Here is a 14,272-nt window from a genome sequence, read left to right on the forward strand (position 1 = left end):
GGTTTCCAGGTGCAGTCTGAGTAGCTCTGCTCCAGCCTTCTCATTTACTGGCCCAGGAGCTCACCACTAGTCGCTTACTCTGAATACCATGCCCTTTGCCTGTGAGATGGAGATGTGACGCCTGGCCAGCCTGCCTTGGAGAGTTGTGGCAAACATCAAGTGAGCTCTTCTCTGTGAACAGGATCCGTGAACTAGGACCCTGAACAAATGGAAGATGCTTTTCTCACCAGTTACTCCTAACAGCACACTTCCATGTGCAATGGAACAGGTGTTTCTTCTCAGCCTAGTATTTTTCCAGAACTCTAACATAGCTTTTTAGCAATACGCAACAGGGTAGCTTTTAATAATATGATTTAGGTTGTTTCCAACTTTTTTTGCTGCAATTAAAATTCTCATGCACATGACATTTTTCTGCTTCTGGGCTATTTCCTGAGACTAACCAGGAATAAGATTATAAGGTCAAAGGCTGTAAACATTTTGATGACACTGGACACTTACTGCCAAATTGCTTTTCAGAAAGGTGGTACCAAGGTGCAATACACGTGTGTGCTACTTGCTTCAGAAATATGCCAGTAACGGGCTTTCTTTTTTTTAATTTCCTAATTCTCTATTTAAAAAAAAAAAGGTTTTTTTGGCCTAAAACCTAGTTAGGAAACTGCAGGCTAACGCACATGAAGCGCAGGACTAGGACAACGTGACCAAGGAGTGAATGGCCTGGCAGAGTACAGTGCAGGGATTCCACGTGTGAATTCTAGAGCCAGCTCGCCACATACCAGCTGTATGACGCTGGGCAATTCACTTCACCTCTCTCAATCTGCTCACTTATAAAATATAGATAATAACATCCACAGGGTTCCTGTGAGGATGAAATGAGTTAAGTGAGTAAAGCACTTAAGAACCACGTCTACAAAGTCTACATGTCAGCTGTCACCGTTAGGTCCACCATGACTGCTGCTGCTACCGCCCACCGCCACTGCCCACGGAGAGAGGGAAAAGGAAGCCTGGGACAGCAAGTACAATTCCATTCAAATCTCTTACTTTTAAATGCTCACCAGTTGTTTGCCCTTGACAAGCCTACTGACATTCAAGCACAACATAGCCATTAAGAAAACTCATCTTCTTCCTCACCAAGCCACGTAAGTCCAATCAGTTTGCTTTCCTTTCTCCTTCCTGCCCCACCAACACCAGGGTTTTTTAAGTCTCCCAGTCCTCTTGGGCTCCCCTCTCTCTGTCATCTCCTATTTTGTATCGTATCCTGTCACTCCTTTGACTCTCTTTCGTATACTTACCCTCTCATCTTTATTCCCACTGCCCCCACTTTTTATCATCTTCGGTATGGACCACCATTTCCTCACTAGTTTGCCTCCAGGATCTCACACCTCTCGGATCCATCTCTCAGCCACTCTCAGCCTCTGCCTAGGCTAACCCTCCTGTGTCTTGGCTCCAAAACTTACAGTGGGGTTTCTAGGCATCAGACGCAAACCCTGATGACTGGCTTTCAGCACCCTCCTGACCTCTTCACCCCTTGTTTTCTGGAATTGACAGACTCTGCTCTGCATGTACGAGCTCACCACAAGGGCCTGCATCAAGGCCTGCACAGACTTTCACTTCTTGATACCTTACATGTTCATTCACTTACCCAACAGTGCGATGAACAATGTATAAAAACCCATGCTACTGCCTTCTGGAAATCTGTTTGTACGAGTTAGAGCCCAGCACTTCATGCACCCTTCATCAGACAGACATGCTTCCTAAACCTAAACACACACAGGGTCTCTCACCTTGGTGTGCTGCACCTTCTCTTTACATATCTAAACCCACCCCTTCTTGGGCAGTTCAGGTTCATTTACTCTTACCGACCAGCTCCAACTTCTCTGGCCAAAGCACCTCTCTCCAGTCTATGAACTAATATCATCTTTGTGATCAGTATCATTTAATTGTCCTCTGCTTATTTTATGTATGTCAGTTTTGTCTCTCTGACTAGACTGGGATGCTTAAATATAGAGATCAAAGACCCAAACAGCTAACACTGAGCGTTTACTATGTGCAAGGCACCTTTCTAAACATCGTACAGGTTTATTTCATGAAACCGTCTCAAAACCCTAAAAGGCCAGTTTTCTCTCTATACTCATGTTACGGATGAAGAAACAATGGTTTAGAGAGTCAGAAATGACTTGACAGCAAGTAACAACAACAACAGCAGGGTCACACAGAGCCAGTCTATGATGGAGCTGGGATCTGAACCTGGGAGGTCTGGCTGCACAGTCCATGTCCTTGACCCCTGTGCTGTTCTCCTCCCAGGGGGTCATAGGACTCAGCACAAGTGGGGCTTCGATGGCCCTGGTACTTCAGTAAGAGACAGAGGAGCGAACATAGTCATATCGCTTGTCCAATATGCACAAAATGGATGGCAAATTCGCAGCACAAAACCAAACCAAACCAAATCAGCTGCTGTCAAGTTGATGACAACTCATGACAATCCCATGAGTGCCAAGAACTGCACTCCATAGGGTTTTCAATGCTGTGACCTTTTGGAAGCAGACTGCCAGGCCTTTCTTCTGAGGCATCTTTTGGTGGGTTCAAACTGCCAACCTTTTGGTTAGTAGTCCAGCACTCAAACATTTGCCCCACCCAGGGACTCCAACCCAGGCCTCTTCTTCCATCCTTTCTAACTATTTACTGAGCACAGCACTTTTTCCTTTTTATTCCAGGTGTGGCCTCTGAATTGTTCTCAACATAGTGCTCTAAGCAGCTACTATGAATTGATTGGAGTTGGCCTAGATCACTCAATCAAAAGCTGCTGCTTCTTTTTTAATGTATTAGTTTTGATAACTGTATTATGGTTACATAAGATTTTGCATTTAAGAGAAGTTTTTTTTTTTTTTAGTAAAAGGTACACAGGAACTTTAAAAAAAAATATTTTAGTGTTTTAGGTGAAGGTTTACACAGAAAATCACGTTCCTATTTCACAATTTTTATACTAACTGTTCCATGACATTGGTTACAATTTTCACAAATGTGTTAGCATTCTCATTATTTCCATTCTGTTTGTTCTGTTTCCACTGATCTAACTTCCCGTCCACTCCTTGCCTTCTCATCTTTGCCTTTGATAAATACTGACCGTTTGGTCTCATATAGATGATTGTTTAAGGGACGCATTACTCACAGGTGATACTGTTCATTTTATAAGCCAATCTATTATTTGGCTGAAAGCCACTCTAAGAGTAGCTTCAATGTCAAAACTATTTGTTGAGTGTCTACTGCATGCCAGGCACTGTCACTAGGCACCAGGAACTCAACTTTTCATGATCAAGAGATGAGTCCTCATGGAAAGAGGTGGGTAAAAAACAAGTAAACCTATAAATAAAGTAGTAATCACTACTTTATGAATGCAGTAAGGAAAAAAAATCAAGCGCTGAGATTAAGAGTTGAGAGGACCTACTCTGAATGGTATGCTCAGGGAAGGTCCACATGGAGAAGTAAATTGAGGAGAGGAGGCCAAGTCAGTACTGTTTAAATTGGAAAATATGAAATAACTCTTATAAAATCAGTTTATCTATGAGGATGTTTCTCCGTTTGGCCTATTACTTACTTTGTAAGGCTCAGAATCTGACCAGATGAAAAAATGCTTATGAAACAGATCTTAATAAAAAGTTTTACTAATGTGGACCAAATGAGCAAAAACAGATAAATATGGAGATCTCAACATCTGAGGGACTCTGCGTCTAGAAACCAAACACACTGGCTTAAAGGCAGGCAAATGTAATTTTTTAAAAGTACAGGGCAAATGCAAAATTAATCTTGCAAAGCAAAAAGAAGGTACTTTTTTCACATGTCCTAAATATGCTGTTAGGCTACTTTTCTACCTGCGACAGGTTTCACTTTGTGCCTTCCCTCAGTTATATATACATATATTTTAAGTTAAAAACCATATTAAACCTATTAAAAGACTATATTAAAATTCATAACAGAATTTCGCTTTAAGGGAGGCCAACAACACTGTGACAGACTTAGCGGGTAACAAACGACTCTCGAGCAATGGCTTTCAAACATTTCCTACGCAGCAAAAATCTCTCTTCCAATAAACTCTTCTGCTGAAGTCCAAGCCGTGGAACAGACCCGCGCCAGCCACATCACCAGAGGGCTGCTGGCTCTGAGGAACACACTGCGGGAAAACAATCAACTCTCCAAGGGTGGCTCCGTCCCCTGCCTCGTGGAGTCTCCTCAGCTGGCCTTCAGAATCTAGCCCTCCTACACTGTTAACACAAAGGGTCCTGAACTGGAAAATGCTGGTGCCAACGTTCCGAAATCATTCAACCCACTGTGTTCTTTCTGTTTCTACTCGCAAGGAAGAAAAAAAGACACTGAAGTGTAACAGATTAAGTGCAATCTCATTTTCAAACACAAACTTCTTTTGTAAACGGTTTTACTTTCATGAAATAGTGGATGCGGCATTTCTGGAGGGAACTGCAGCGACCTGAATGGTAGACAGACAAAAAAGGACAGGCTCCCAATTGAAAAATTAAAATATTTTTTCATTTTGGGGGAAAAAAATTCAGTATTTTTAGCTACTAATCAGAAAGCAGAAAAAGACATGAAACTACAACTAGAAAAAAGCAGATAGCTTAATATACAATTTTCCTAAATATTCTGACAAGTCGTCCTACAACAAAAACATCAACATCCTGAGTACTGCTTTCCAATGGCAATAAACATCAACATTAAGTTCACAAACTTACTTGTTCTCCGAGTTTATCCAAATTATCCAAGAAATATTTTACAGATTCACCCTAAAAACAAGAAAAAAAAATGAATAGATATTAGGGCTTGGAAATAGGAGCTCTTGTTACAACAGTTTATATTATCCTGTCTGGTTGAACACTTAATCCAAACACACTTGCTTAGTCACCAATTTCAGACTGAAGAGCGAACTCTTGCAAAAACATAAAAACTCTGCCTCTGGCATGAAATGCTCCATCTGAAAAGCCCCGTTAATTTCACAAATGCTTTACAAAAGGATAACCCAAGTGACCACCTGTTGGCATGGGACACATGCGTGCTTCTTCGTACACCATGTACCAAGAGGGAAGATGCGACTAAAGGTGACAACTGGTGTGGAGACAAACGTAAATCTACACCCCAAATTTAAGTGGGATTCTTTTAGGTCTACATTTTTCTATCAAGTTTACAGCAAATGGTGATTACTGTCTACAGAAATAAGATGAGAACACCGTATAAAATATCCCAAGTAACAGGTATAACCTGGACAGACACACCTGGCTTGAAAGGTGTCTGGATAATGCTCCAGGCTTCACGTCTCCCATAAGAGAGTCCCCCCTCATCAGTGGCCCATTCTAACTGAGGCCCTGATTTCTATCTATCAGACTCCAGACAACTGCAAACATAACTACATGGGAGAACATTCCTAAAAGGAAATAACTCGACCAGAGGACAGGCAGATTGGAGGGGAACCGTTTGGGGAAAGAAGGGCTTCCTGTCTTAGTTTCCCAATTCCCTCCCTACATTTTCACTTTCCCTGTTGGATTCCTACTACATGCTGTGTTTCCATTCCTGAAGCTGCGCCACAAGCTCCTTCCTGCAGGCAGTACTTCTTTAGTGCACAGCAGAGTCACCTGAAGATCTTTTACAACTGCAGGTTCTGACTGAGTAGGTCTGGGGTGGGGCCCAGGATCATACTTTGAGTCACAAGACCTTAAAGAAACAGTTTTCAAACTTTTTGGCCTCATCAGGGCCCCTTTATTCTTAAGATTCTTGAGGCTCACAAAGAGCTTTTTTACTTATGTTGTTGTGTACTGTCGAGTTGATTCAACTCATAGCGACCCTATGTGACAGAGCAGAACTGTCCCATTAAGTTTTCTAGGCTGTAATCTTTACGGAAGCAGACTGCCAAGTATTTCTCCCATGCAGTGGCTGGTGGGTTTGAACCGTCAACCTTGCGGTTAGCAGTTGAGTGCTTAACCACTGTGCCACCAGAGTTCCTTTTCATTTATGTAGGTTATGGCTAGTGATATTTACCAATTTTACTAACAAAAGCAAAACTGAGAAATTTTAAAAAATATTATCAGTTCATTAAAAAATATCAATAAACCCAGTACATGTAAACATCAGTATTTCTGTATGTCTTAATAGAAAACAGCTGGATTTTCATATCTGCTTCGCCATTCACAGTGCTGCAATAGGTTATTTTGGTTGAAGTATACGAAGAAAACATGGTCTCACAAGGAATGTGGCTGGAAAAGGGAGGGATATTTTAATAACCTATTCAGATAGTTGTAAATATCCTTCTTAGTTACTACATCAGAACGTGACAAGTGGTCGTTTCTTAAAGGCTAGCTACCCTGTGAAATCGGAACCTCATCAACAAATCTCCATACTGTTCTGCTTAAAAACAAAACAAAAAAAATACCCCACTGGCCTATCCTGAACTTTGAATGGATCTTTTACCCACGCTTATTTTATAACATTAGACATTGAGTTGTGGGTGACTGAGTTAGGCAGGTCTCTCAAATATTGACACATTTCTTTATACAAAATAAACGATCATATTCCATTAATACCACCAGTGACCTTATCAGAAATCCGGAATATCCGGACGTTGTCGAACTGAAAGTTTTCCGAAAGTCTAACTTTTACCTGAAAGTTCAATTTTTATCACTGACAACAAATACTCTTTTATTTTTCTTGAAGTGACAGTCTCAATTACTTCATTCTTTTTTTAAAAAAATATGCGCCAACTGCCCAAGTCTACTAAATAAGTCAGTTGTTCTTTGAAGTGAAAATGGTGTTTCACTAAAATGTGGCTACTACAGCTCACAACACAACCCGCTGCACAAATGCTTTCTTTCCCTTGAGACACTCATCCTGCTGAATATGCCGCTGGAGTGCTTTCAGTGGCCCTCCCATTTTGTCATTCGACTAGAAGTAGTAAAGACATGTGGACTCAAGGGTTGAGATTTAATACAATTAATAATTTGTACTGCTTAATCAAGGACATTGTTCAGTGAAGCTGGATTTATTTTTAATTTTTTCACTGCAAATGCATACCAAAGAAAACCCAAAACCATTGCTTTCGAGTCGATTCTGACTCATAGCGACCCTACAGGACAGAGTAGAACTGCCCCATAGAGTTTCCACGGAGTACCTAGTGGATTCGAACTGCTGACCTTTTGGTTAGCAACTGCAGCTCTGAACCACTAGGCCGCCAGGATGGCAGTGAAGGACACGTGTAGTCCAGTTTGGGGCCAATGCACTCATCCACTTTCACCCACTGTCGTTCTGCACCATCACGCCAAGTGTCAACACAGTGAAAAAGGGAAATACCTTCTCAGTATCATTATGAAGCGTTTTGAAGTGGAAGATTCCCCGGTCAGGGCTTCCGGATCCCCAGGGGTCCGTTGGACCACACTTTGAGAATTGTTGCCTTAAAGGTTATCATGGAGGGGTACGTGTGTACACATATGTGGTGGTGATGACGGGTGGGAGTGTCTGTGATTTCCTCGTGACCGTAATTGGCGGTGAAATGATTTTGTTTTTCTGGATCTGGGATATTGGTACAGTATTAAGATATGTCTAGTATCAAAGGTACTGGGTGTGTTTTTAGTATCAAAGGTGATTTTTAGGAGAAAGGAGAGGGTTATTTGGTCAAATCTGTCTGGATATTGTGCATACATCACCCACTTTAGTAAAAAAATATGTTCATTTTTTGATGGATAACATCATAGGCAAAATGGATACCAGGATTTATCGTTAAATAATGACATCAATATTTACTTATAGGGCTTTTTATACAACCCAAATGAAGTTACACATTTAAAGTACTTAAAAAATAAAATCCCAAAACACATCACCAACTTTGTTACACTAGACAAATACAAGGTAAAAGACAGTCGATCTAGTCATGGATGAGTCAGACTAACAAAACCGTTACCCTTTTGGTAATGTGTGTACCTGAATAGTTACGTAATATTAAATATTTTAAATGAAATTTAACACATCTCAAAAATGTTTCTGATGGGTAGTATTACGCACTGCATTTATGGCTTGTTTTTTTCTTGAATTTAGAAGTATAATAAATTTACTGAAGGCAATTTGAAAATTAGCAGAAAGTACAAAGAAGGAAATAGGCTACAATCGCTAATTCTACCACTCAGAAAGAACCAGCTAACATTTGAGGATATTTCCTTCCAATTATTATTATTATTTTTTTTGGGTATATTCAACATGATTTGAGACAACTTTGCATACTGATTTTTTCCATTTAAGCAAATTTTAATTTTAACAGTCACATAATAATCCCTAGTATTTATATGCTAAAAATTAAATAAAACCATTAACCTAATGTTGGGTATTTGAGTTATTTCCTTTTTGACACACACAAAAAACACTGAAATAATGTTGTGATAAACAGCTTTCAGCACATAGCTTTATGTGTTTTTTGGATTATGTTTTAGTAATCTCAGGATTACTAAGGCAAAGAGTGTAAATATTTTTAAGACTTCTAATATTACCTCAGAGGTCCTACCAATTTTCTTTTACCCCCCACAGGCAAGCATTGAGTTTATTCTTAAATAGTGACTCTATGATGAAAATAAACTAAGCCAAGATCATATAAGAACAAGGGTTTTGCAGATACTTCTATAATTAAGGTACAAATTTAGAGGCTCCACATTGTAGTGACTGATATTTTTTTAGGGGCCCCAGAGCAAGGGAGCTCTGCTTAAGAGAAAATAACACCTCCCACATCCAAGTCAACAATAAAAGTTCAACTACACAAAAATTCATTTCAGTACATATCGTTACCTTAACTGAAGGCTGAACAAATGAAAGATACAGTAACCTTAAGATGAACATATTAGTATTATCTAAAGCAGCAACTCCCTCTTTTTTAAAAAAGATAATTTAGAAGCTCATTTTTCCACTTAGCATTAGGGGAATGATTTAATAAATGATGGTTATTTGATGACTGTGAATCCTCAAATAACAATTATATTTTATATAACTGCTACACATGAGATATATAGACCATTAAGTGTTAAATTAAAATACAGCAGATTACAAAATGTAGGTCCACAATCCCTTAACCACAACTCTAAAATTTAAAAAGGGTAAGAAACAAATCTTTTGCAAGCCTGGCACCGACACTCAGATTGCAGTGTTGAAACTGATGCGAGGTTCTCTACAGTCTCTGTTTACGCTCTTAGTGAAGCTATTCAAAGGTTGTGCCGCAAAAAAGTGGATATTACATCACAGACCGTGTATGTATTACTGTATTATCCTTCTGAAAGAGAAAAATTCTTAATTCCGTAACACGTCTGGACTGAAGGATTTATAAGACTATGTATTCGTATTGTGTACGCTTTAATCTGAATCATCTGAAGTGTAGACAAATGTAATTGGTGGCATTACAGATGACTATATTATCTTAAGAGACAAAAAGAGAGAAATCACCCTAGATTTGTTCTTCTCCTGCATTATAAAATACACACACACACACACACACAGAAAAGTGTATGTGCTCTTACTAAATTTCAACTTCTGGTGAAAAAAGTTGTATCAGGAGAATTTACAAAGCCCTTTGTATACTCAAGACTGTATAAAGTATAAATAAAAATATTTATAATCCATTTTCACATTTCAATGTGTGGGTTATCTCAAATATTTTAAATTGTAAATTAGGTGCCCTACTGCCAAGTGACTGTACTCTGCCTTCTCCCCTACCACTCAGTTGGTATCCATTCAAGGACCACAAACACTTTTCTACGTTATGCCTATGAAAAATATCTTTTGGCTTAAAATAATTTCCCAATCAAAAGAGGATATGTTAAAATACCACTTTATATCATAGATGATACTGATTGATACTTCTAGTAAGAACTGAGAGTAGAAGACATAAGAACAGGTTAATAATCTTTTAATGCATGTGGTTGTAAACTAAAGCCTTAATACTGTTAAAGAAAAAAAATTAAATTTAAATTTTCTACAATTTACCATAAGGGTTGAGATTAAAAAAAAAAAAAAAAAAATCAAGTTTCCCCAAATTGAACTAGCACCCTGAAATAAATGATTTTAAACACATAACACACACACACACACACACACACTCATCCATGTGTGAACACACAAACTTTAAAAGGATGAGTACTTTGCTGAATCAGATAATCTGGGGTAAACTTCTCACAAGAGCTTTTAAGAGTTTTACTGACAATGCCTCAAAGAGAAAGCCTGTCTTTCCACTATCTCAAGAGAAATACCAAATAAAAAAATATTTACAAAATGCATATCACAGTTCAATCATGAAAGACACAGAAACAAACGGTCTGTCTCCAGTAAACCCAAGAGCTCTGGATCAGCTCCTGCTGACTGTGCTTTAGTGTCCCTATGAAAATTTTATATCTAGCTCACTGCCTGGCATCGGTAGCCCCTTCACCCTAAAAGTGTTTGGCAAATAAAGTAGGAATTACTGAGAGGAAATTTCCCCCAAGTATAGTTTTTCTAAGAATTTCAGAAGAAGTTATCAAAAGTCCCCTAGTTGTCAATTACTGTGTTGTTGTTCTTAGTTGCCCTTGAGTTGATTCTGACTCATGGTGACCTCATGTGCAGAGGAAAACTGCTCCACAGGGCCTTTGGGCCTATCACCTTTGGGAAATAGAACACCAAGCCTTTCTTCCAAAGCACCTCTGGGTAGGCTGGAACCATCAATCTTTCAGCTAGTAGTAGTCAGTCAAGTGCTTAACTGTTTATGCCGCCCAGTTGCCTCCGTCTAACTTTAGTGTTAGGGAAAAGATGTGAATTCTAGTCTTTTCTCTAATACTGAGTTTCTAAACAAGTCTCCCAACTTGTACAGGCTGCCTTAGTTTCCCTATCAGTAAAATGAGGAAGTCCAGTGGATAATCACTAAAGTTCTGTCCTGCTCAACAATGAGAGTTTGCACCACTGATTTAAGTTCTCCTTTCATTATACGTCATGTGTCCATTAATCTTGAATTCACTTTCATTGTGACTTGTCATTCAAGTTAAGTTGCTTAGTCTCTTCGCTAAAAAAGAAGAAAATGATTTTGTGCCTTGGGCAAGAACTATTCTGGGTTCTAAGACTCACTTTTTGCGGGCTATTTTATCAGAAGATTATGATTTGAGGCTCTCTTATAAAATTTTCCCAGTCCATTTTACGTTACTCAAGGGAATCTGTAACAAAATTCCAAAGAAAATTCACTTCACACCTGTGTGACTTTTTCATATTTTATATCATTCTTTAGTTCTTTTTCCTCAGTTTAGAACACTGAGGTAACTTTCTAGATTATTGTAGTAAGCTTACAAAACAAAGTAGCACAACACTCTGAAAAGTCTTGAAATATTTCTTTAGTCTTGTGGATATTTACGTACCATCTAAACAATGGCATGGCAGCCACTCGACCTGGGCTCTAGTTGTAAGAGAAAGACTTTGCTATCAAAAAGACAATGAACACCGGTAAGCTTAAGTTTCCTCAAGTATAAAATGATGATAGATGACGTTAGCTCCAGTGTCCTTTTCAGTTTTAAATTCTATGAGTTTTATGAACTATATTTAATATCAGCTTTGTAAAGTCATGTCTAAGCTAAGAATGACTTCGATGTTGTCTCCCATTCACAAAAATCATTTGTTGTAGTCTTTCTCTGCCTACAAAGACAAAACAGGTCAAGGGTACTACATTTGAAGGTAACAGAAAAGCTGAGAACACAAATAATAATTTCTACTAAATAAAATCATAGTCATAGAGACTTAGCATTTTCTTTGCCCAGTGACTGAACAAGTGGCAGATTTAGTCAATGTTCTCTTCAGCATCAGCTAACATATACAAAGGATTCAGAACATATTACACTTTAAAAAGACATGGAATTTAAGCTGGACAGAAGAATAAGTGAGGAGAAATTACCTGCTTTTTTAGAAGAACATAATCAAATACAGGCAGCTTTATTATAGAAAACAGTACAAAGTATAGATTTTAGCTTCAAAGTCTGATCCATGCCTAAAGGATACTATGGCAGTGTCTGTAGAGATGATGATGAAATGTATTTCTAAAAAGCAATACATAGTCTATGAAGCACCTCACTGCTACAGCCCACAGTCCTATAGGAAAATTATTTACAACCACAGGTGCTGTCATGAATCACAGCTGTGGAAAAGGTTGGTTGAGAGCCACTGGATTATTCCTTTTATGTATCTAGATTCTACAGCAGGGGTTGGCAAACTATGGCCTTCTAGCCAAATCCAGCCCACCATCTGTTTTTGCACGGCTCGTAAGTTAAGAATGGGTTTTACATTTCTAAACGATAAATAAAAAAAAAAAAAATTAAAAGAATATTTCATGACATGCAAAAGCTATATGAAATTCAAATTTCAGCATCCATACATAAAGTTGTATTGGAACACAGCCATGCTCATTTGGCTATGTACTGTCTATGGCTGCTTTCATGTTATAATGGCAGAGTTGAGTGGTTTTGACAGAGGCCGAGTGTGGCTCTCCCCTGACTGCACCACTGCTGGGCACTTGACTCATGGTGAAGCAGTTTTAACTCCACAACATTTCAAGTGCCACCAAAACTGCCATACCACGACCCATTACCAGACAAAGCATTCTTCATAATATTCTCAACTCACAGGAAAGCAAACATCAGAACTACAAGAATTTAAAATGAAACAGTTCATCACAGCAGAATTTCTTCACAAAAATGAGGAGACTGCAATCGAGGTTTCCAAGTGGCTCACTTATTAGTCAAGCAAGGGATGCTGTTCACCAATGGTGAGTTAATTAACTGGTGTTTTAATGCAACAGCCAAAGAAGCATGTCTGGAGAAAACAAGCTTGTTTAAGACTATTAGCCTTTCAGTGAGAAGAGTGGCTCAAAGACCTGAGGACATTTTTGACAAACATCAGTAGTCAATAAAAAAATAAGGCAAGTGATTGCAATGGTTTTCCCTGGCTCCCGGTGAGTCAACAAATGCTACAGATACTGCTCAGTTGTTTATTTGAGGAGTCAATGCCAAGTGTGAAGTGACTGAAGAATCAGCCTATCTGAATGGTCTGTGTGGAAGAGCTACAGGTGAGAATGTTTTCAAATTTGTTGAGAAAACCCTGAATGAGCATACCCTGAATTAAAATATGCCAGGATATGTTACAACTGATGGAGGTAAAAACATGTGGGGCAAAAAAGGGCATACTATGTTTTGTTTTTTTTTTAATCTACTATTACCTGTTGCTGTCAAGTCGATTCCGACTCACAGCAACGCTCTAGGACTGAGCAGAACTGCCCCACAGGGTTTCCAAGAAGTGGCTGGTGGACTTGAACTGCAGACCTTTTGGTTAGCAGCCAAGCTCTTAACCACGGTACCACTAGGGTTCCCAAAAAAAGAGGGGAGGGGGGTTTATTTGGGCAAATTTAGAAAGCTTGAGAAAATGGGTATTCCTTGTATTATTCATCAGCAGGTACGTTGTGGGAAATACCTGAATCTATAGTACCAACGTCAGTGAACATTTGTCAGAAACTGAAGCTGCGTACCCTGACTTACACCACCATGCAGTTCGAGGGTTTAGCAGTGGAAGTTCCATGGAGATTTACTAAGCTTAGGGGTGAAATCAACTTTCTTCTGAGTGAGAAGAATCATCCTCAGCCACTGTTGTGGACCGCTGATTGGCTACGGAAATTAGCTTTGGCTGCAGACTTCATAATATTTCTTAATGAATCTAGCCCCCAAATTAAAAGGTAAAACAGCATTTTTGGTGAAACTTATCCTGTGGTAAAGTCATTTCAACTACAACTAGTACTGCTTGAATCACAAGCAATGTCAAACTGCTTTATACACTTTCTTTGCTGTCAAAACTTAAAACAAGAAGTGAGACCTCTATTCTCACACAAATCTACAGTGGGTATATCTTCCAAACTCAATAGTTTCAGAAGCGTATTTCAGACCCTAATGCAGGTGCACAGGAAATTTTCATATTTCAAAATCTGTTTGTCTGTATACCTGAGGTGTTCTCACCTAACCTTAAATTGGAAGTGGTTAATCTGCAACGTAGTAACATGCTATGAAGCAAACGTTGAGAAGAGTCTAACAAAATTATATAAATGTCTTCCAAGCAATGAATATGCTCAATTAAAACCATATGCTCATTTGGCAAGGGGAAATACAAAAATCTCTTCATAGATCAGCATTAATGGACAATCAGTGGCAATCCATTTTGATGACAGGGAACACTGGATTTTTAAAGCCCAATTATG

General features: G+C 38.9%; 1 protein-coding gene across 2 annotated transcripts in view; it reads right to left on the reverse strand.

The window, feature by feature from the left end:
- Positions 1-14,272, reverse strand: part of GNA13 (G protein subunit alpha 13) — a 62,142-nt gene that overhangs the window by 23,107 nt on the left and 24,763 nt on the right. For both annotated transcript variants that reach the window (XR_010318310.1, XM_064270846.1), the window contains exon 3: positions 4,740-4,790. Coding sequence is in view for 1 of the 2 variants with exons in the window: in XM_064270846.1 (XP_064126916.1) it covers positions 4,740-4,790 (51 nt within the window). In the remaining variant the exon portion in view is untranslated. The remainder of the gene's footprint in view (positions 1-4,739; positions 4,791-14,272) is intronic.

Source organism: Loxodonta africana, chromosome 18 (assembly GCF_030014295.1).
Source record: "Loxodonta africana isolate mLoxAfr1 chromosome 18, mLoxAfr1.hap2, whole genome shotgun sequence".
NCBI classification, from domain to species: Eukaryota; Metazoa; Chordata; class Mammalia; order Proboscidea; family Elephantidae; genus Loxodonta; species Loxodonta africana.